We start from the raw sequence: 24,847 nt of genomic DNA, 5'->3' as shown, positions 1-24,847 counted from the left end.
CCCTTTCTAAGAATCAAACACTTGTGCTTGATGTTGGTCACTGACAATTTAACAAACAAATACGTTTATCCTTTTCAAAAATATTTGATTGCAATAAATCTTTTACAATTGTAACTTTCTTATTTCATCTCTCCGGCATCAAAATAGCATGACAATGAAATACTTTAGGTAAATTAAGAATACAACATATATTTCATACAATGAGCACTAGTTTAACAGTTGACGCCGACCACACCGATTACAATTTTTTTTGACAGAAACAGAATATTCGGCAGATAACCACTTGCTACCCCAAGATGTTATCCAACTTATTTCACATGCCAATTATCGTATTTGTCAAGTGCGTGTAAGGAAATTGAGTATTGTGCCAGTGACGTATGCACTCACAACGGAAGCCATGCATCAGAAGCCTGTAAAACAAGGCCTTCGCTAATATCACGCCCGGGGATTAGAAAAGTATACAAACTTCAGGAGTAGTGATATTGACATGATTATTTGAAAACTCCTTTGCAATCACGAAGTTAATGAAACAAGGTTAACAAGACGTACTAATCAATTCTTAAGACCTGTTCATCTTAGCCTGGTTGAGACACTGTAAACGAACATAATATTTTTTGAAAAGGCACGAGACAAAAAGAGAAAGAGCCATTTACAATACCTTTACACTTTTCAAACTTTGGCGTAACTAGTTAACTATAGGTTATCCTTAACTGAGTTAAGGAACAGACGATATATCTCTCTTGGTTTGAACATAATTTTTTTCAAATCATGTTTCCTAAACTCTGCTAAAGTCGAAAGACATTAGTCACTTCAAATCTTGGCAACAACTTCAATTTGCGATTACACAATCACCGGACCTCTGACAAGTTAACTTTATTGAAGGCCTTGGTGTTAGTTATGTTATAAATTAAATAGTAAAGTGTGGATTGCAACACATTCCTTTTCCAAATAATGTTAACATGATTAACTAAATAGTTTTCTGGGTACGTTATGAAGCCTTGTCAAGATGGTTACATTTGTATCTACCTAACATTAGCAAATCCAGTGTTTATTCCTGGAGTACAAAACATGTCTGAGTTGATGTGCATCTCTCTTCAACTTTCGACACAGGATTGAGCTTTCTTCAATATCACACTTTGCTTTGACACGTGCGTTCATACTTTGAAATGTTGCCAAATCTTCGTCAAAGTTGCCATCATAGCCTTCTATCTTTTTCCAGAGTGTTTCATTGAAGTAATTAAAGAATTCGATGTCAAAGCGTGACAGATTACTAATCATATCCAGCATTTCAGGTGTCATCGGAGGTTGAGGATTTGTGTGGACTTTCATAGGGTAATACAAAATATCCTCGAATTCCCAGCACATTATCTTTTTAAGCAGTACAAGGGATTCATCGTAATGCTCCATTATCATGACCAAATCAAGCTCACCATTGATTTTTTCCAAGCTAGATTGTGCAACAATACTTAAGTTCTTGAAGTAAATACCAAATCGTCTGCAATAATTATTTCCAAGTTCTGCGTTTACCTCTGGATGCATTTTGTGTACCTTTCGTAGAAAATCATAAAAAGGATTCGAGTTGTTGGGAAATATATGTCGACGGTGTTGGTAATAAAACCTTGACTTTAAATGGGTGTACGGCGATCTAATTATCGTGAAGTACTTTGCATTTGGTACAACAGCCTCCATTGCTGGTCGATTATACCATATATGATTTGCTATGAAGTTGTATCCGGGGAAGTTGCTACAGTTGTATTTGAACACATCAAGATTTCCGTCCTCATCTTCTCCGATATATTGGCCGTTCTTTGGATCCAACGCAGGTATAAGATCATTCTTCGACGCATATCGAAACAATATAGACGCAGCCGTACTGCCTCCGGTTTTTCCCGTTTTAATAAATACGAAATTATTCTGTGGTCGACATGTTGTGTTGGACCAACGACTTGTTGTTAATTTGAAATAGCCCGATCTAGCTTCAATAATTTCATGTTCCTCAGCCGGAAATCGGGTATTCGGAGTAATCCATCGTTGTTCTCCTGTATGTCTGCGAACACATCAAAAGACAAAGAGAAAGGTGTTGGGTTTTGGTTTCTCATCGTCAAAGCAGTTTCTCTGTGGTGCAAGCAAATACACAATCATAATTTCCTTTTAACAAGGTCATTTATGTTGAGTTAGTCCATCTGCTTCCAAAGTAAACATTTCAATTTCTAAAATATGAATGGCAAATACGCATGCCAAGTATACATAGTAAACTGCCTTCATTTCTTTTCTAATCCATGATATTGGAAGGCTGGTTAGTAAAGAATTTAATAATGAGAGCTTACTTACGACATATTGAACGGATGAACGGAATATCTTGACATGTCTCTCCATGATATGATGACAACTAGCGTACACAGAATTGAAAGGGCTGTGAAAAGAGTCTTGCATTTCATGTGACATTGACGAAAAACACCTAAAAGATAGAAATTTCATCAAGAAAGTATAAACATTAATTAGACACTTCAAATCAAAGCTTATTTATTAAAGCGCCTTCATCAGAATTCTTGTAAGTTTTGTTGTGCCCAGCACAGTCGGTTTTACTTGTGAGCACAACAATATAAAATAAATGAATAAAAATAAATTATTATCATTATTATAAACATTATATTATAATTAGATATTATTCCCTAATATTTTTCTTCGTTCAGCTCGGAAAATACGAGTGACGTAATGACCATGTCACCACGAGTCGAAGACGAGTGGTGACACGGTCACTACGTCACGAGTATTTTCCGAGCTGAACGAAGAAAAATTATTAGGGAATAATATATTTATCACATGCACAAGCCAAGAATTTTGCTCAAAATAAAATAAGTTTTCCATGACGATTCCGAGTTTAAACTTTTGAACTACTTTAGGTATAATATCAATACGCCGTGTACAAGTTGTCAATCATAGTTCCAGTCGTCTGTCGCGTGCGTGATTGTTCACGTTCGTTCGTGTGTGGAGCAAATGATAGCTCTCGGTATACACGTAGGCTACCTTCCGCAAAGTTATACTCTATTTCAAAGATAGCATAGTCCTAGAAATTTATCACAGACGAAGATACGCTATTTTTCGGGAACAAATATCGACTGAATCTCGACGGCGCGAACACTGTAAACGTCGCGCCTGACCCTGTTTGCAATGCGTACGGAACCCACGGTATACGCGACCAGCTTCGAGTTCGTTGTTTCCGCAAATTATTCACGTAATTCCTTCGGAATATACAGGCGGTACACTCTTGTGTTTACATTGTTGGGATTATTAATGTCGTAGTCTGTGAAAATATCGATTTCATTACATGACTTTTGATCGTGGGAGAAACATCGGGGCCATGTTGTTTGTTTACATATTTACGAGCACACCGAAGATCGACCAAAAAAAAGGTCCGACGCACCAAAATTGATGACATAGACGCGGGTTGTCGTGACGTAGAACGACCAGAGAATAAATCCCGTATTTTTGTTCGGAGACGACAAACTTGGCTTGTGCATGTGATAAATATATACATGTAACTGATTATCACTTGACGTCGTAGTCGTAAATACATTTTACACGTTTCATCACACTACCTTTGAAATAACTCACGGTGCAAATGATAATAAGACAGGAGCAAATAACCTGATAGTATATGTTGCGGTCAAACTTAGTTGTATTGCATAGAGACACAACTGGACACAACTGTTTACCCTCGTATAAAAGACTTCCAATTTTAAATAGGTTAAGAGCCTTGTGAATTAGAGGCCATTCCAGGGAGTTTACCTACAAGTATTTAAAATTTCACAGAAAGGGAAGTTAGAAAGATCAGTCAAATGTAACACCTTGTTATTCATTTACGTTAGATGCGCATTGTTCTTTGTTTTGATAGATCCTAAAAAATAGATTGAATGGTTTAATTGAACATACACCCTAGTAAGCAGACAAAATATGCTTATTCTCCTCTTGAGTACCGGTGTCATGTGGCCGCTTATCTGACTTGCCTCGGTTCTCCATGCGTGTAGATTTAGGCTATCAGGAATATTTTTAATTCAATCTAGAATGCAGGCATCGTGTGAATGCAATCCGACTTGCCATACATGGTTCCCGTTACTTGGAGAGAGAGAGAGAGAGAGAGAGAGAGAGAGAGAGAGAGAGAGAGAGAGAGGGAGAGAGAGAGAGAGAGAGAGAGAGAGAGAGTTTTCTTACTGGTTATCTTATTTTAGTACGGATGACTATGGTAAGTACCATATCGTGTCTTTGTCTTCCGTTAGCACTGATTTTGCAAACCTTAAGATTTCTTTTTTCTCCTTCACTGTGCACTGTGTCATGTTTATGTCTTTTGAGAATCTTTTGCGGCGTTTTATCACTCTGTTACGTCTATCATGTGATGCGTTTGATTGCCAAGTTCAAAAAAGCAAGTAAGGGAATGTTACTAATCTGTAGCGCTGTCGTCACATTATCACCGGATTAACTTTGACAAAGTCAACAATGAACGAACAAGCAAGGGTATAATACTGTTATACCCTTGGTTGTGCTTCTAAAAGTCTGTGAATTTTGAACAATGTACAATGAATAGTCGACTGAAATGAAAAATGGAATGTACCTAGACATGATATTGATATGCCATGATATTGTACTATTCTTCTCGGATATGACTCTGCAGTTTGTACATACAACACTGACAATTTGGCGGTCGGAAACGTAACGGTATATTGCTAAGGCGTATTGCAACATATGCTCTCTGTCACAATGCATAACATGTGACACGTGTTCGTATTCGTGTAGCCACTAACAAAAAGCACGCACAGGAAATCAAGACGAAGACCGATACATCATGATCAACAATACAGCTACCAATTGTAATCTCTCAAAGCTTAATGGAATAATATGTGGCTGCGCTGACTTGTTGCTGTGAAATCCGCACACGTAAAAATTAACATTCTAGTTATTCGGAAACAACAACAATGAACAAAAAAATGAAAGTTCTTTTCGAACACAATTGAAAAATCTTCTGAGCCAGCACACGTTCATAAGGACGTGCACTAAAGAACATTTATTATGAAAAATACTGCCAGTAGCGCAGATTGTGACCCGTCTATGCTGATTAGAAGTTTAAAAAATAACATCAAATGCCAGGTTACTGTTGTGTCGGGATTACAATCATAACAATACAGCTTGTTTTGAAGAGTCATTTGAAACCAAGGCGCTAATATGTTTGCAATATTTGCGCAATGGCAGTCGAAACAAGCAAATAGAAATCATGAATTTTTATAGAAACAGAAAATAAGCGTAGATTTACATGTGATAAACTTCGAATGATTCACTTGTCCAAAATATCAGGGCTATCCATTAAAGTAATGATAATAGGAGTATTTGACTATTCTGTAGACATGATTTACCAACACTCCTTTAAATCATAGTGATTTACAAGACTAGTGTAAATCAGTGTTCAACTATGAGCTCATTATAGCCCGAATATTTGGATGAGTTAAGCTCTTCTTCTCGACTGGGTCAAATCCAATAGATGATTTTGAACTGTCCTCTGTAAGGTTTGGAACTCTATACATTTTTGCAAGACAAAAGAATAATACTGTAATGTGTTTGCAAAAACACATTACATTACTATTAAATGATAAACTGTTTGATATGCCGAAATCAAATACATCCCAAGAGTTAAGAAGTTTAAATGAATAATTTTGCGACTTGCGCTTTATATAATTAACGGAATTGGAATAGAAATAAAACAATTTTTCTACAAATCAATGATTTATAAAATAAATTTTAGGAGTTGAACCATGACATAGGCTTAAAGCTGAAACTGTCAATGTCAATCCTTGTCGAGTTAACTCTCAGTACATTTGAATAAGCCAGGAGATCAAACAGTAAGGAAATTCTATAAAAAGTAATTAAAAACGTAATTCAAATTTGGCATTGTCTTTCCGCGGGGCAAGAACATTCTAAGATTTATTCAGGTGGATATTAATTTGTTATTCACTGCAGTGCAATTTCTTCCTGGGAACGAAGTTCTGGTACCTGAGACAACGTTTTCCTCCACGTCTGAAAGTCATTAGTCTTCTCGCATTGCCAAGATATTGAAGACGTTTGAACCATCTGTGTGCAGTGATTTTATGAGAAAATGACGCACTCATATTTCCAATAATTTAGGCATTGATTTTGCCTTGACGTCCATTTTTCCTGTACGTACTTCTGTAGGCCATTCAAAGACGGTGGCAGTAGTATTACATGCGATGTATCTAAGTTGTTCATGTAATAATTGAGAAAACAAATAGTTTTCTTTTAAAAAGCATTCATAATTACCGATTACCATCCATATGGAATGGGGATACAATCGAAATTCAAATCTCAGGCAAATCGTGTGAAACATCAATATACTTAAGTACTTACCTTTAGGATTGGTAGACGATGAGGAGCTCATGTTTCATCTTCTGATTTCCTGTCCCATGTACCGTTGATGACGCCGTGCTTCAGATATGCGCAGTTCAATCTCTGGATGCGATTGGGCGGGACAATACCAGTGCCGTACATTAGTTATGCTACAAAGCATTCAGTGAAAAGCGTGTAAAAGTACTCGACTTTGAATAATAATGTGGATTCAAGATAAATAATGCCGTGAGCTTACGGTGTGACTAATGTATTGATCGAGATTGCATCTTGGATTTTGACCTGAAGCTTGATCAAGACACCTCAAAGTATTATACTACACCTGAACCTACTCATGTATAGGTTTTATTAAATGTCTATACAGTTTCATGGCGCAATTTTTTACTTTAAAATTCACCATGGGACGAAATGCATCATGGGACATTACTTCAAGAGTTCAAAAGAGTGTAGGTGAGATCTGCGCTTAAACAGGAACTTCCCCTATAAATGCCGGATTACAGAAAATCTATGCAAATGTAAAAAAGTCACGCTACTGATCGGACGTGCTTTGTCTAGTCCAAGAATCGTGTCATTTTACCATGTTCAATCTGTTAAATGTCACCGAATGTCTATAAATATACGGCGAATGCAGTTAGGTTGAAAATAAACTTTGAAAATGTCGTAATTTTTATTCAGAGACGGCATATGTTTCAACAGCGTGTTCCGTTAAAGAGCATTTTACCCCATTAGCAAATGTCACGACATTGTCAATCATGATTATTCAATTTTATCACATGGTCAGAGCGATATTTACCCCACTGCTCGAAACAAATATGACGCACTTACTTATCAGAGCAATGCAATTAGATAAAGATAACAAACAACAAATACTAACACATATACATACATCCAGGGAAGGACCGAACGATACACGGTTTCTCTTTTTTGAGCATGTAGTGGTCCTGAAAAGGACCGTTTGGCATTTGGTCCTGAGAAGGACCGTTTTTATGGTTCTAATATCACCTGTGTCCCACATAAGGGACGCCTGGGGGATTTGGTTAAAGACCTCGAACTTTGGTCAGCACGCAGTCGGGCACTATTTCCCGGCGGGTGAAGACGTCGTTTCTGTTTGTCAAGGCATGGCATTTCCTCATCAGATATCTTTGGTCTTTCCAGCCGTCTATCAAGCGCCAACAGTCTTTATACATGCTTCTTCTCAGGCCGGGGCTGTGATGCGAAGGAGCCTGGCCAACACCAAGCCATTTCTGCTCCCTTGCTGTGACGCATGGCTGGCAAAAACAATGTTGACATTCGGGCAGCCCTTCATCTCTCTGTACTTCTGGCGTTGGCACTTCCGGAGGAGGCAAAGTCTCTGCCTACGCTAGGTTTCCATCTGCCTGTCTCTGTAATTTACTTGGGCGTTGATCAATAGACAAAGTTCCCATCCTGATCGAGCAAAGAAAGTGCGGGTTGCTTCCTTTTGATCTTCAGACAGGAAAACAGTGTATGATGGACATAGCGACAGTTGTTACCGTTGCAAACGAAGTCCCAACGGGCTAGCTACTTATAAATATTCATGTGAAAGACGACGTACAATAAAAAAAGATGCTAAAAGCTTGGTCATGTCTACAAACGAATAGGAAGAACTTTCTGCCCTTTCGACCTGCCCAATCGCTGTTTCTTTCTTTTCCTATTTCGCTGATATATTTGAACAAAAATGAGGTGTCGGCATATAGATAGCCCGACACTAAATTACAGACCCTGAACAAACCCATGAGTTTATGTCATGCGAACAATACGTAAAATTTTCGCCTTTAGACGACGGCCCCAGGACCCCAGAATGTCGTCCGTTTTTTCACACTAACCACGGTCCCTCCGCAGCAAAGGGAGATACATGTACTGCGCAACTTTTCTATGCTTCTTCCTGTGCCAAGACGTTTGGGTGCTAAAAGGCTTGAAATATGTTCTGATATCACTCTCGTCATTTCCACCCATCTTTTAGCTTGACCAATGGCAGGTACGAAACAAGTGTACAGTCTTAGTTCTGTCTAAGATCCTATGTTCGAAATGATAGGAAATTATCCTAGCAGAGGTCGTGTCACATGGAATTTGACAATGTAAGCTAGAAATGAACAAAAATTGCCTGTTTGAGAATATGTGACGTCAGGGCTTGCCAGATATGTCGACCTAAATGTTTACAGTCTGAGGTAGACGACATCACCGAAATCACCCTAAATAGTCGATAAAATGTGATCTCAGGGTCAAAGTTAGGACACTGAAGGTCTCAGTCAGGTACATCTGACTTTGTTATCAAATAATGCTGACAATGTCAACGCCGTCGTACCGTTGTGGAATTTTGAAATGCACGCAGTATTCACCAGAGCTCTGCGTGGCAGGGCTCCCAGCTCCGTAACGCCGGTTATACACAGCAGAGCTATATTCAACATAGAAATAAATGAAGTACGAAACATGTGTACAGCCAGTTGTTAGTCTCTCACCGCTAGTCGGCGAGAAATGCACTCCTTGGTGAGAATAAAGTATGATAACAGATTCTCACCGGTAAGACTGTATATTCTCACCAAGCATGGTGAGAATGAATCATACTCATCATTCACTGTTGAGAATCAACCAGACTCGCCGTTCATCGGTGAGAATCAACCAGACTCACCATTTGCTGGTGAGAATCAAGCAGACTCGCAGTTCACTGGTGTGCATCAGCCAGACTCGCTGTTCACTGTTCACCATTGAACAGCGAGTCTGCTTGACTCTCACCTATAAACGGCAAGTCTACTTGATTCTCACCAGTAAATGATGAGCATGATCCATTCTCATCGTGAAAATTACCATTCTCACCGTGCTTGGTGAGAATTTCCAGTCTCACCGGTGAGAATCTGTTATCATACTTTATTCTCACCAAGGAGTGCATTTCTCGCAGCTCACCGGTGAGAATTAAAAAATTCTCACCGACAGCGGTGAGAATAACAAGAGATTCTCTCCAATTGCGAGAAAGCGTAACTTTCTCGCTCCAGTCTCGCAATTTTTTTCCTATAGTGTGTGTACCCTAATCAAGACACAGATAAACATGTGAGCTGTGGATACCCTGATCGTGACACAGGACATGTTCAAGAAACGATTCACACATTCAACTTGCGTCTATAGATTGCCAACTTCTTTGTACCGTTTATCAAACTTGATACCAATGGCTATTTCAAGACTTACATTATCTTCACCAAACTATGTACAGACACAATGAAAATGAGAAAACATTATAAATTGAATTTAATATAATGAAATGGAAACAGTTCCTCTGAACCTTATGGATAAGAACCATACCGATGAAGTATGTAAATTTTTGCTTGTGCGTGTGACCGCACGATACATGTCATACTGCCGATCAAAACTAGTAAATCAATTGTGAAAAATACAAAATAATTATTATGTGCTCCATGGCTATATACTCATGCCTTCACAGAAAGATCATTTTCGGCAATCGCGTCTTCGATACTGCCCTACAAAATCCATTTGACATCAGTCTATTTTGAATTTTGTTTAAGTGTAGTATTTCCTTACCCAAAAGTAAATGGCAAATAGGTTTCTGTTACCGTATATTTTGAGCACTATTGTTTCTATTAAATGCAGTAGTGCAGTACTGCTTTTCTAGTCATTTGCGTCTGTCACAGCCTGTCGACCCGTGACAAATGTTACAGTAATTGACGAAAAGCGGGCAATACGCATCTGTCTTTTCATTTATAAGAGTGTCGAAAGGTCATCAGGCTTCGAAATTTTCGTCACCAGATAAGTGAAAAAGAAAACACTGCACAGACAGACGTACGTCATTCGCGAGTACAGACAACTCTTGACGGCGATGTATCAGAACTGCGCCACGGCGTGGTAAAATATCAACGCTCGGATTTGTCATACCTGTACAGTATATTCCAATAGTCTCAGTTCCAATATCTGTCAATGGAAAACTTTAAGTTCTGTTTGTTAAAAAATTGATTATACATAAGACTGTCATCATGCTGTAGTATATAAGGAAGTTTGAGTTTTAGTTTTAGTCGACGTTCACACTGACTGCAGTTAACGTTAGCCAGATGTTGGATATTGCTACGGCCATAAAATGATCGCGTTCAGTGTATTTTACCAGTGGAGACAAATCCCTTGGTCAGGTTTCCATTACATTTAGCATAAGGTGATAACTGAATGCTCTAAATCCCTCTTAATCGGTAACAAATAGTGTTTACCCCTCCATTAACCATCGTCCACACGTGACTTCGAAAAATCCCGCCCAGTGTATGTAAATTGTGTGCGTCATGAATAATAATCTTATTGTGCGCCAACGGTCCTGTAAGTTCCAGTTTAAGTCTTGCGTTTCTCAAGATTGTCTTCCAATCACAATTACAGTGAATTTTGAAATGTAGAAAACATCTGGGGCCTTACGGTTGGGTAATCGGATACATTATCAGTAACAATGTGGGAGATGACGTAACAAAATTACCTGGTATTGATAAAGCCAATATTTTAAGAGATGTTCAAAGTCGTCTTTGTCGAATCATCCGCTGTAAAGTGGCTCCAGACTACAACGTGCTTTAAAGTAGCCAGCCAACTAAACCGGAACCGGTTCGTAATCCAAACAACACACAAAGGAAGGAATGGTTGTCGTACAACTGTGTTTATTCAATACACACACACACACACACACACACACAACACACACACACACACATATATATATATATATATATATATATATATATATATATATATATATGTTTATATATATATATGTTTATATATGTATGTATGTATGTATATCAGACACATTGAGGTAACACGATGAGTATTAAATTAAGTCGTAGTGTCTTCATGTCATACAGCATTATTATATAAATATATATATATATATATATATATATATATATATATATATATATATATTTATATATTGTTACGTGAAAGAGATCGAACAAATAGTGAAACTCATCAGTTTCCTTTTTAAACGAAATTTATTACAAAAATACAACTAATCGCTAAGTGAGAAGATAGAATACAAACTGTAAACGTTAACAGGCTACTTATCTCAGTGGGACGGCAAAGCTCCAGTCTCAGAGTTGTATCAGTCAGTCTGAATTAATACTGCTGGAGTTTCCAAAGACTTGAAGTAACACGCAAGAGACTAAATAATAAAACTAAATAATAAAACGAAGGTTGTTTAATTGAACATGGCAATGGCTTTGGGCCATGGTTTGTATGTGTAGGAAAGAGGTCTTTTATTATATAGAAGTCAAAGACAATAGATTGCGGTGTATAACGTAATTCATCAAAATGATAATGACATGTGCGTGGCAGTGTGAGGCTGTCTGACGTAGTTCTGAGGAAAGGAAGTAAAGAGCTGTTTTCTTAACCGATCATGAGGGACTATGCTGTTAAATGTTGTGTTTTATGTTGTGAAATGTTAGTGGTATGGGTCTGCAGCTGGTTGTGTATACATCACTGCCATTTTATTTCATGCTTTGATATGATTTTCTGTTCACTTGTAAGCTAATATGGAATGATGTGTGTATCTCAAACTGCCTTACAATTTTCAATAGGAAGGAAGAGAAATGTCAGCTCATTAATTGCATCTTACAAAGAAGTTCTTGAATCGTAAATCCCACTCACTGAATTAATAAATGACAACAAAGTATAGATGGAAAAAGTGTGCCGCTGGCGGCTAAGTCCAGATGGCCAGAAAGAGCAACACTAATTGAACTTGCATGGTCGAAACCTGTGACCGCTTGCTGCTTCATTGTTGGCGATGCTCTTTGAGATGAAAGGAGAAACTTTTTAAGACAACAAAATATGTCAGAATAGAGTTTAACTCGCCCAAAGTTCAATCAGAATAATCTTTTCTTTACTGTCATACCATCCATGGCTTCTTATGTCAATATCGTGCATTTGCCTAAAGTTATAAAAGGGAAACAATTCTACACTTTATTAATATCTAACTTGCGTTTCATTGTGTATGATAGTATGTATTTCGTAAGTGCATATTATCATGTTTGAATGTTTTGTGTGTAGAACTTATTAGCCATGGTGAGCAACGTAGCCAAAATATACGTGTCTACGCATATTCCCTACACTAGAGTGGAGAGACTATATCATACTGCGATACTTTCAGGCGACGTTTCTAAATCAGAGTTTCATCATCAGTCACCAAAATGTTTTTCACTTGGTAAATTGTATTGAATAATTGACTACTCGCAAACATTTACATATTGTCTCAAAGAAGATTATTTTTCGATTAAGGAAGTTAGAATTTACAAGTTGGGGTCCGACAGAGGTTTTGTTTGCTCAGTGTCTCGGAACTAGAATAGATTTGTAAGTTACGTTATGTGTGTCCTCGTCGTCTTAATATTGTTCTACAGTGTTCGACCTTGTGTTCATGTGTTGTCTACCAGACTAACATATTTCTGTGTGGTCGTACACTTCTTTCATATTATACGGTTCTGTTATAAAGTTGCAGTTCCCCTCTCAAAGACCATTTTGTGTGATAAAAAGCTGTTTCATCATTTTCGCAAAGTGTTCTTCGGCTATTGTTTGGGTCTATAGATCCATTTTTTATGAAGCGGCATTTATTCCAGAGGGCAATTGATCCATTATCTAATGCCTTTAAGGTCAATAACAAAAAAGTAGAGCAAATAACGGAAGTCCGAGACACAATTTATCGAAGTCGTTATGCTTTCAATCATAGTGCTAGCTTTTACCGGAATCACAGCAGCGTTTGAACAAGACATTTTAGAGCTTATTCAATTGACTGAGACATGATCCTTAAACTACAATTACAAAATGCAAACAACAACATCGCTAATATCTAGGGTTTGACAAAATTTATAATTTATTGAGGTTACTAGCTAAGTTTTCTTTCAGTGCTTAGTAGGGCCCACTAGTTGCAACACACCCGTAAATTCTATCTTTCTCGCCCATCGCGATATTTTGCATTTACATTTTGACTGATGTGTGGAGTTTCTATCCTTTCTATTACATCAAGCAAGCCCTAAGAATCTGTTCCGAAAACTACCGTTTATGGTATGCAAACTAGCGATTCACTTATAAACGCAGATACCTACCAAATGCAACTACTGTCCGTGACCTAAATTACAAGAATAACGAAAGATAAACATTCTAGCGTCCTTAATTGTACTAACAAGCTTTAATTTAATAACATGGTACCAAATACAGTCGATCAATTAATTAATGCAATTTACCGTATGAAGAGGAATTTTAGGCAACTGATGATGACAATTCTCTTCTCGAAACGTGGCATCAAAGGATCGCAGTGTCATACAGTCTCTTCACTCTCTTTCTGAAATATGGACTGAAAATATAGACACATACATTATGGCTACGTCTCACCATGGCTAATAAGTTCTATACACAAAACAGGCGAACATGATATACCCTCACAATATACACACTATTATACAAACCACGCAAACAACCCAGATATGAATGATGTGTGGAGTTGCTTTCCCTTGATTATATTTACGTTCGATATGCATTTGTCTTGTGCGGATGTCATTAAGAGACCTCTTATTTTAAACGCACAGGAAAAATAAATAAATAAACAAAATGAAAAAACGTGTTCATTGTTTTTCATTTTAAAATTATGGTGGACTGAAATTAATGTCCAAAACAGTCGTGTCCCCGCAAATACTAAACGGATTTTTTGCTAAAAGGGAAACAACTGCTAAAAACAGTCTTCTTTCAGCAATCCATAAAATCACCTCTTTTAAACTGTCAGAAACGGTTTCTAAAAGCAGACTTACTAAGGGATCGTTGATCATTTTGTCACTAACACGTTGACAAACAAAACGTAATTCTGTCATATAGTAGCATACTCAACAAATGTTCTTTATGAGAAATGTTTTAGACAGTAGGTTTCATTGAATATAACTATCAATGACCATCTTTTTCCTTCAATATTTGTTGTAATAAGGAAACCTAAAAATACACTTCAGGATGTTCTGTGTCGAAATATTTATTTGTCCTGAACATATGGAGGATACGTATCAAGAAATGAACGCCACGGTGCATCAGCACATTGATTTTGTTTTTATAGTGCCATAAGTCAACTTCAAGGAATAGTTAGCTTAATACTGATCCACATTGTTAACAAAATGCCTATAGTACGACGATTTCATGTCTATGTTGTATTCTTCACAAACATAATTATTATACTATGGCTAGTATTTTGCTTTTTTAGGGCAAGGAATCTGTCACATCCAGGTTCATGCCTTTTCAGTGAGGTCGTTCATATTGAACTTGAAGAACTGAACTTACTTAGCTTAAAAATGCGCCCCCACAGGTTATAGATCAGAAAACAATTCTATAAATATGAGAGTCCGATTATCTGTATCTTAAATTTTAAAATGAAGATTCGAACATATTCCTATTGATTAACTAAATAGGTTTTTGTGATACGAATAAAGGGTTGTCAATGAGGACTACGATTGTTTTTATGTGCATCTAGCTAACATTAGCATTGTTTTCATTTGCATCTAGCTAACATTAGCAAATCCAGTGTTTGTTTCTGGAGTAAAAAATCCCTCTGAATTGGTGCGCATCTCTCTTCAACTTTCGACAGATTGCTGATCCTTTTCCATTGCCACATTTTACTTTGATACGTGCGTTCATACTTTGAAATGTGGCCAAATCTGCGTCAAAGTTGCCATCATAACTTCCTATCTTTTTCCAGAGTGTTTCATTGAAGTAATTATACAATTCGATGTCATAGCGTGACAGATTACTAATCATATCCACCATATCAGGTGTAATCGGAGGTTGAGGAATTGTGTGGACTTTCATAGGGTAATACAAAATATCCTCAAAGTCCCAGCACAATATCGTTTTAAGCAGTACAAGTGATTCATCGTAATGCTCCATTATCATAACCAAATCAAGTTCATTATCGATTTTTTCAAGGCTAGATTTTGCAACGACCGTTAAGTTCTTGAAGTGAATACCAAATCGTCGGCAATAATTATTTCCAACTTCTGCGTTTACCTGTGGGTGCTTTTTGTTTATCTTTCGAAGAAAATCATAGAATGGGTTCGAGTTGTTGGGAAATATTTGGCCACGGCGCCGGTAATAAAACTTGGACTTGAAATGGGTGTACGGCGATCTAATTATCGTGAAGTACTTTGCATTTGGTACAACAGCCTCCAATGCTGGTCGATTATACCCTATATGATTTGCTATGAAGTTGTATCCGGGGAAGTTACTACAGTTGTATTTCAACACATCAAGATTCCCATCCTCATCTTCTCCGATATACCGGCCGTTCATTGGAGCTAACGCCGGTATAAGATCATTCTTCGACGCATATCGAAACAATATAGAAGCAATCGTACTACCCCCTGTTTTTCCCGGTTTAATAAAAACGAATTTTTTCTGTGGAAGACATGTTGTGTTGGACCCATCACTTGTTGTTAATTTGAAGTAGCCCGATCTAGCTTCTACAACTTCATGTTCCTTAGCTGGTAATTGCGTTTTCGAAGTAATCAATCGTAGTTCTCCTGTATGTCTGTGAAAACATCAAAAGACAAAGAGAAAGATGTTGGGTTTTGGTTTCTCATTGTCAGAGCAGTGTTTTGTGGCACAAGCATATACGCAATTATTATTTATTTTCCTTTTTTACAAGGTCATTTGTGTTGAGTTAGTCCATCTAATCCCAAACTCAAGTAAAACATTTCAATTTCTAAAATTTTAATGGCAAATAGGCATGCCAAATATACATAGTAAACTGCCTTAATTTTTCCTCGAATGCATGATATTGGAAGGCTGGTTAGTAAAGAATTTAATAATAAGAGCTTACTTACGACATATTGAACGGGTGAAAGGAGTATCTTGATATGTCTGTCCATGATATGATGACAACTAGTGAGCACAGAATTGAAAGGGCTGTGAAAAGAGCCTTGCATTCGATGTGACATTGACGAAAACCACCTAAAAGAGAGAAATTGCATGAAGAACGTATACACTTTTATTAAACACTTTATATCAAAGGTTATTTTTAAAGCACCTTCATACGAATTCTTCTGAGTTGTGTTTTTGCCTAGCACAGTCGGTGTTACTTGTGAAAAAACAACATAGAATTAATGAATAAAAATAAATAATTATCATTATAATAAACATTTCACACACACACACACACACACACACACACAACACACACACACACACACACACACACATCTAATATATATATATATATATATATATATATATATATATATATATATGTTTGTAACAGCCTGTCAATTGATAATATATGTTGCTGTCAAATTTAGTTATACTGTAACTGTATATTCTCAAAAGACGTGCTTTTTAAACAGCGGATCACTGGCTATCCTTACGCCCGGGGAAGCTGAAGAAATGTCTTTCAAACCTGTAGACGGAAAGAAGATGTGAAGCGATTACATGCCAGTTTATCACTGTTTGGTACGAGGTATTTTATTTAAAACACCCCCAAGCTACTACTTTATCTACACATGTTTGTAACAGCCTGTCAATTATATCATGGCTAAATGGTTTTATACAGCGCGCGCACGATGTAGTCATCTTACGTCTCAAGTCAAAAACCATGTGAAAAACTGCTGTACTATCTGGTTTCCCCAATTTTATCCTTTCTCGAAATAGTAAACAATTAAGACAAAACACACAAAGCATCTTTATATCTGCCCGTCACTGTCCTGGTAAAATGAAACAAATAACAGTTTGTGCAGTATATTCCTGGCAAACATTTTTTGAACTTAGTACAGAGATTTAGACATAGTTGTACCAGTTATTTTAAGATATGGCACAATAGGTGTCACTAGGTATTTAGGTATTTTTATTTAACTCGTTAAGATCCCTTATAGGTCATTCCAGTACCACATACATCAAAAGCTAGCATAACAGCAGTAATATGAGACAATGGTATATTCGTACTTGTCAGTTTTCGTAATACCATCTAATGTGCAAATTTCGTTTAAATTTATACAAATCAATAAAATAAAGCCGTAATATTCATCAATGATCAATAATCCGAAAAGCAAAGTCACGACGTAAAGTTTACAAGATAAAGTGACGCGCATAGCAAATAACAAATAAACAATGTAAATAATACATTGGAAAGGCATAGCAATAGGCCCCTATATAGAATTAATGAAAATAAAGTAGTGATTTAAAGTGTGCAGGAAAAAGTTAACACACACTCTCCTACATCATGTGCCTGCAATATATCTCTGTTATTTCTTGATCGAAAATGGTCGCATTTCGCATGAGTATATGCGATAGTTTGTCTCGAAGATACATGATATACTTATTCACAAGCCGAATATACCCGTCCTAAAACTATTTGAATGTATAAGCACAAGACGTTTCTGTGTGGACATGACCTTGTCCGATAAAGCCGTCGAGAGACGAAGTCGTCCAATATTACAAATGACTACTTTATTTTGCTAAATTAATAATAGGCAGTGGCTACGTACAGTGACGCATAAAACTTGGGAGAGAGACCGTGCATAGAGTCCAATGGCATGAAGTGCCATCTGTTGAGAGTGGAAATGTTTTTATGTTGGAAGGCGAGAATTTGGTGGGAAAAGTGTACGGACCTCTTTTACTTTTTCTTTAATTACCAAAACTTTAAATACTTGTTATTAAATCAAGAAGACTACATATAAATATTTGCCAATTAAAATAAGGTTATTGACAGGAAATCGGCACATGACGGATTAAGCATGTTGTCGTAGCGGACGGAATCTTGAGCTGGTGGAGTAAACGGTGAAAGCAAGCAGTACCTCAAATCTGAAATCTGAATATCTACAGTAAGACATTTTACTAATAGTAACGTGATACTAATATATATTTCCTAACATTCTCAAAAAGCTTGCGATATAGAATTCTGTCTCTTAAGAAAAATTCTTCATATGAGTTTCATCGAATAAACTATTCATTTGTATATTTGAAGTGTGAAAACGCCATTTTTTGATCACTTAGTTCTCTAACTCTATATCGGCGCCTGAACGAATGATATTTTTGTGCAAGGCTGTTCACAAAATTCTTAGCATATCTATGAGTATCTTTAATACCACTTACAGTTGTGATACTCAACAGCTTGAGTAACTGTGCGCCTGTGCCTGTCAATGATCAACGATACAGTTTCAGTGATCTCACCGTGATACACATAATACATATAATGTATTATATGTACTCTTGATATGAGAAACCACGAAAGCCGTGATATTAGTCAAATAGGCAGAAGTGGGAAGAGACATTTTGAAAATGCCGTAATGACAAGAGCGGAAAACGTTTGTTTACCTACCAGTATTTAAAATTTCACAGTAAGGGAAGTTAGAAATATCAGTCAAATGTAACACCTTGTTATTCATTTGCGTTAAACGCGCGTTGTTCTGTCATCTATTTTCTTGATAGATCCTCTAAAATTGATTGAATAGTTTGATTGAACATACAACCTAGACTTGGTTCAAGTCTGTGATTTGTGAATGTTTGGTCGGCTGAACGCAATGATTTTTGTTCTGTTTTCATGTGAAAAGCGTGAGTCGGGTGAACGCAATGAGTTAGGTGAACGCTACACAGGGAGTTTCTCCCAGAATCACACAGAACTCACTCCTGCGCAGACTCAAAGGTAACGCGTTCAATTAATCGCAAGGAAAACCTGGCCTGAGGCCAGGACTGCTAAATTCCAGATAGGTTTGTATGAAATAGGAGAGAGATATGAGAAAATATTACAAAAGTGTTTTTCAGAAATTCACCGACTTAAACCAAGTCTACATACACCCTAGTAAGCAGACAAAATGTACTTATTTGCCCTCTGGAGTACCGGCGTCGTGTGGCCTCTGATCCGACTTGCCATGGTTCTTTTTGAGTGTAGGTTTAGACAACCAGGAATATTCTAAACGAATGTATTGAGAGAGATAGAGAGTTTTCTTTTTGGTTAATTTATTTTGATACGGTTGACTTAGATATGTATTGCAAATAAAGGTTTATACTACCAACCTTTTGATGTATTGGTACGTCTTACGATAGCACTGATTTTGCAATCTTTGAGATATCTTTTTCTCCTTCACTGTGTCATGTATTTGCCCTTTGGCAATTTTATGCGAAGTGTTATAACTGTGTAGCGTCTATTTTCTGATTCGTTTGGTTGCCTAATGCGAAAAGCAAGCAAGGATATGTTACTAAACTGTACGCTGTCACCAGATTGTCACCGCATTAACTTTGACAAAGTCAACAACGAAGGAACAAGCAAGGGTATAACCACAGTCCCTCCACTAAACCTTGCTGGTGCCGTCTGAAAGTCTATGAATTCGATCGTAATTTTGAGCAATGTAGAAGGAAAAATTAACTGACATGACAAATGGAATGAACCTGGGCATGATATTGAAGGCTCAGGTTGTGTTATGTATTATGCGTTATTCTTCTTTGGTATGAAATTGCAGTTTGTACGTAACCCTGACCATTTGGCGGTCGGAAACGTAACGGTATATTGCTAAGGTGTATCTATCTGCATTCGGCAACAGATGCTCTCTGCCACAATACAAACGTGTAACAGGTGTTCGTATTTGGGTAGCCAGTAACAAAACGCATGGGACAAGGATTAAAGACGGAGGCCGATACAACATGATCCACAATACTGCTATCAATTATACTCTCTCAAAGGTGTATGAAATAATATGTGACTGTGCTGACTTCGTGCTGTGAAATCCGCACACGTAAACATTCTGGTTATTCGGAAACAACATCAATGAACAAAAAAAATGAAAGTTCTCTATTTTTGAAAGAACAACTCTGAACCAGGACAAGTTCATACGAATGTGGACTCAAGAACATTTATTATGAGAAATACTGTAAGAATAGTAGATTGTAAACTGTCAATGCTGATTAGAAGTTCAAAAAATAATATCACAATACCGGGTATTTATTGTGTAGGGATTACTCTTATAACAATAAAGCTCGTTTGGAATGATTCATTTGAAACAAAATCGCTTGAAAAGACCCTATTCAAGGCCCTAATATGTTCGCATATTTTCGTTCGTAATGACAGTCGAAGCAAGGAAAATAAGCGTTGTTGTAAATGTGATTAATTTCGAATGAATCACTTGTCATGACAGAAATGATAATAGCCGTATTTGACAATTCTGTAGAAATTATTTACCAATATTCCTTTTGATCGTCAGTGGTGTAATAGTTTAAATCAATGTTTCACGCTGAGCTCATAATATCCAAAATATTTCGAAGAGAATAAGCCCTTCTTCTTCCTTGGGTCTACTGCAATCAATGCCATGATCTCGAACTGACAACAGTTGTAAAGCTTGGAACGCTTTAAATTCTTGTACAACAAAAGAATTATTATGTCACGTAATGTTTTGCAGAAACACATTACATAACTAGTGCATGATAAAATGTTTGATATGCCAAAATCAAACACATCCCAAGAGTTAAGAAGTTTGAATGAAAGCGTAATTTTGCGTCGTGGGCTCATGTAATTATCGGAATTGGAATAAAAATAAAACAAGTTTTCCCAAATCACTGATTTATAAAATAAATTAAAGGAGTTGAACCATGACCTCGGCTAAATGCCCCGAAACTGTCTGTGACAATCTTTCTCGAGTAAAACTCTCAGAATATTTGAACAAGCGAGGAGATCAAACGGTAAGGAAAATTTACAAAAAGTAATTAGAAACGCAATTCAACTTTGGAATTGTCTGTACGCGGGACAAAAACATTCTAAGGTTTATTCAGATCGATATGAATTTAGTATTCACTTCATTGGTATTTCTTCCTGGGAACGAAGTTTTGGTGCCTGAGACAACGTTTTCCTCCTTGTCTGAATGTCATTGTCTCCTCACATTACCAAGATTTTGAAGACGTTTGAAGCCTCTATGTCCAACGATTTGATGAGAAAATGACGCCCTCATATTTACAACATTTCAGACATGAATTTCTCCTCGACGTCCATCTTTCCTGTACGGACTACTGTAGGTTATTTAAAGACGTCGTGAACGTCGTGTATCTAAGTTGTTCATGTGATAATTGAGAAAAAAATCATTTTTATATTAAAAAGTATTCAACATTACCAAATACCATCTGTATGGTATTGAGTTACAAGCGAACTGCAAGGCTTTGAGAAATCGTGTGAAAAATCAATGGTACTTACCTTTAGCAATCAGTTTGGTAGACGATGAGGACCTCATATTTCATCTTATGCCTGTCCCATGTACCGCTGATGACGCCGTGCTTCAGATATGCGCAGTTCGATCCAATGATGCGATTGGATGAGACAGTACAAATCCCATAGATTTGCTATGCTACAAAGTATTCAGTGAACAAGTGTGTCAAAGTACTCGGCTTTGAATAATAACCTGTATTCATTATGAAGAATGCACTAAGCCGTGTGTTTACGGTTGTGACTAATGTATTGATCGCGATTGCATCTTGGATTCTGGCCTGAAGCTTGATCAAGACACCTCAAAGTATGATACTACACCTGAACCTACCCATGTATAGGTTGTATTAAAGATGAATACAGTTTAATGGTGCAATTTATTAGTTATAAATTCACCATGGGACAAAATGTATCATGGGACATCATTACCATAGTTCAAAAGAGCGTATCTGAACGCTTAAGTTTTGCGTTTCCTCAAGATTACCTTCAAAAATATTGAAATACATCTATGTAATTTTCCCCGAAATGGATTTTGTCATTTAATCCTCGTGTTGCTTACATTTAAGCAATGATGTACCCCTTCCCGGCCCATAATGTGCGTAAGCAAACTTAGCACAACATAACCGTGTACCTTATGGAGTGCAAATCTTGAGTCTATTATGAGCCGGGGGAGTATATTATTGCTGTTATTTTATAGTTTTGGCAATGACAGTTTATGAAACATCCGGGGCCACAAGGTTCGATAATCGGATACATTATCTGTAATAGTCTGGGCGATGGCGTCACAAAATTCATTGGTATTGGTAAAGCTCTAATGTAATACTTTTTATTCACAGATGTTCAAAGTCGTCTTTGTCGAATCATCTGCTGTTGTGGCTTGAGACTACAACGTTCTTTTAAATTAGCCAACCAAGTAAACGCGGACCTTGGTTCATTATCCAATCAACAAGCAAGCGAAGAAATAGACTTCTTCAAAGGCAATCAAAAAGCTTCCGTCAATGGGTTGGTATGTCGGGATACCAGACGTTCGCAAGCCATGCAAAACGAAAGAGCGCACTTAAAGGTCACATCAGCTGTTTGAGTCAGCAGATCGTGATATCAACTATATCTTTATCTATACATGGCAATGCCATTCTAGTCACTTTATCAAGGTGAACAGAATTCCATTTCTTGTTTAAATATTGGTATTCAAAACTCAGAATAATAAGTACAAGACTACAAAATATAAATCCAATACTATAGAAGCTTGAGATTCAGAATGTCTCACAGTCTAATTGGGAAAGCACACGGTCCTTCCAATCTGTCTCATAATGGAAGTGGCCCCAACTACAAAAATATACCATGAAAACACATTACGAATCCATCATTGTAACAAAGGTGAAACCTACCTAGAAGTTCATAAGCCATAAAAAAGGACCAACCACGTCGTCTTGGTTACTTGCAACTTGAAGAATAACTAATTCCCCTTGATCGAGCCTGTGCCCTTACAAGCACCACTCCACGCTGCGAATCTGTACTGCATTGATTTGTGGGTGACATCGGCAAGCAATTAATTCCATCCGATTTCTCAAGTGTCAGATGGGATGGAAGATAAAATCACTTGACTATATATATATATATATATATATATATATATTATATATATATATTGACACAGAGGGCGCTTCGAGAGGAAGGTTTCCAGTTGCATGTGCTGCGAGAAATCATCGAATTTTGGCTAAAGCCTTTGAAATTCTTCTTGCATTTTGGTCTGAGTTTAATTGCAAGTATTGTGTGAGTAAGTACGCCACCCTACAAAATCATGGGTATTTGCATTCAGCAATGGAGACGACAAATTGGTTGCTTTCAGCAACCCGTGGCGACAGTGAATACGAGCCATACTGGATCCGCAACGAGTACCGTGACACCTGTTGTCAGATTCCTAGTCCTTCTGTTGCTTGTCATGTGTGGTGATGTTGAGTCAAATCCGGGCCCACAGAAGTCTAACCCTAAGCAAACCAAACTAACTGACACTGGTATTGTGTGTGGTGACTCTACAGAACCAATGCTACTGAGAAGCGGTAATACGTCTGGTGCTAGTACAGAAAGTGAAGTGCCTTGGTCATCGCTTTTGAAAGAAATGAAACAATTAAACGGTAAGATGGACGGCTTGTCAACAAATTTAAATAGAAAAATTGATGAACTGAATGAAGAAGTATTGAAGCTAGCTAGTCAGGCCAAAGAGTCGGACGAGAGAATTGCATGCTTAGAAGCAGAAAACAGGCAATTAAATGACAAAATTGATAAACTTGAAACCGAACTTGACAAACAACAAGGACAGACAAAAAGAGAAAACCTATTATTCTATGGCTTGGAACAAAATGATAACGAAACGTGGGAAGAGACAGAAGAAATTAAAGGAATTTATTAAAAGTAATCTGAATATTGACGAAGATGTTGACATTGAACGAGCACACAGAATAACCACATCTCGCGCCAAAACACAGCCTGTTATTGCCAAATTCAGTCGCTACAAGGACAAAGTAAAAGTAATGAAACAAGCCAGAGTTTTGAAGAATACATTAGACACCAGTGTGAGAGTTGGAGAAGACTTCACGGAAAGGGTGAGAGAAAAAAGACGGAAGTTATGGCCGACTATGAATCAAGCCCTTTCTGATGGAAGCGAGCAACAATGCGATACGACAAATTGATCATCGAAGGTGAAGTCTACGCTTATGACACTAAAGCAGAAGAAGTTATAAAGATCAAGAAAAGATAGGGGTGTGGCCAAGGTCGAAGAAATACACATAACGCGGACGAAATCGGATCGTGTGAAAATTCTGTTGAATTACATAATTATGAACCACTCATTAATAAGGCTACTGTCAGTGCACTAGTAAGTGGTAATTGCAAAAGTAATGCGTCAAATTCTACTGATTTTCTGTGTTGGAACGTGAACAACTTGAAATCTAAATGGTACAATCCTGACTTTATCAAATATATCAAACAATTTCATATAATATGTCTGGTAGAAACATGGAGTACGATTTCGGACAATTTTACGTTGTGTGGATACAATTCTTTCACCAGTGTGAGGTCAAAACGATGTCATCTTGGTAGATATTCTGGGGGGTTATTGATTTTTTACAAGTGTGATGTCATTCTATCGATTAACAAATTGCCAAGCAAATCAGAAGACTTATTGTGGGTTAGAATCAAAACTACTGACAACATGTTACTCCTTCTTTGTGTTGTTTATATATCGCCACA

At 37.2% G+C, this 24,847-nt stretch overlaps 2 protein-coding genes across 2 annotated transcripts; both read right to left on the bottom strand.

Annotated features, from left to right (window-relative positions):
* Positions 1–551: 551 nt before the first annotated feature.
* Positions 552–6,545, bottom strand: LOC139142282 (galactosylceramide sulfotransferase-like). Its single transcript, XM_070712167.1, has 3 exons — positions 6,412–6,545; positions 2,332–2,458; positions 552–2,047 (listed from the first exon to the last, which is right to left on the bottom strand). The coding sequence occupies exons 1-3, from the start codon at positions 6,440–6,442 to the stop codon at positions 1,033–1,035; spliced, it is 1,173 nt and encodes a 390-aa protein (XP_070568268.1). The 5' UTR covers positions 6,443–6,545; the 3' UTR covers positions 552–1,032.
* A 7,487-nt stretch (positions 6,546–14,032) lies between these two features.
* LOC139142281 (galactosylceramide sulfotransferase-like) lies at positions 14,033–16,370 on the bottom strand. The gene is made up of 2 exons (XM_070712165.1): positions 16,248–16,370; positions 14,033–15,952 (listed from the first exon to the last, which is right to left on the bottom strand). The coding sequence occupies exons 1-2, from the start codon at positions 16,250–16,252 to the stop codon at positions 14,938–14,940; spliced, it is 1,020 nt and encodes a 339-aa protein (XP_070568266.1). The 5' UTR covers positions 16,253–16,370; the 3' UTR covers positions 14,033–14,937.
* Positions 16,371–24,847: the final 8,477 nt, after the last annotated feature.

This window comes from Ptychodera flava, chromosome 10 (genome assembly GCF_041260155.1).
Source record: "Ptychodera flava strain L36383 chromosome 10, AS_Pfla_20210202, whole genome shotgun sequence".
NCBI lineage: Eukaryota > Metazoa > Hemichordata > Enteropneusta > Ptychoderidae > Ptychodera > Ptychodera flava.
This window is presented reverse-complemented; position numbering and strand designations above follow the sequence as displayed.

Coding starts and splice junctions, on each gene's coding strand:
- LOC139142282 (XM_070712167.1), bottom strand. CDS start 6,442: ATGAGCTCCTCATCGTCTACCAATCCTAAAG. Junction 2,459..6,411: donor ATCGTCTACCAATCCTAAAG/GTAAGTACTTAA, acceptor TCTATCTTTTAG/GTGTTTTTCGTCAATGTCAC. Junction 2,048..2,331: donor GTTCATCCGTTCAATATGTC/GTAAGTAAGCTC, acceptor ATGTGTTCGCAG/ACATACAGGAGAACAACGAT.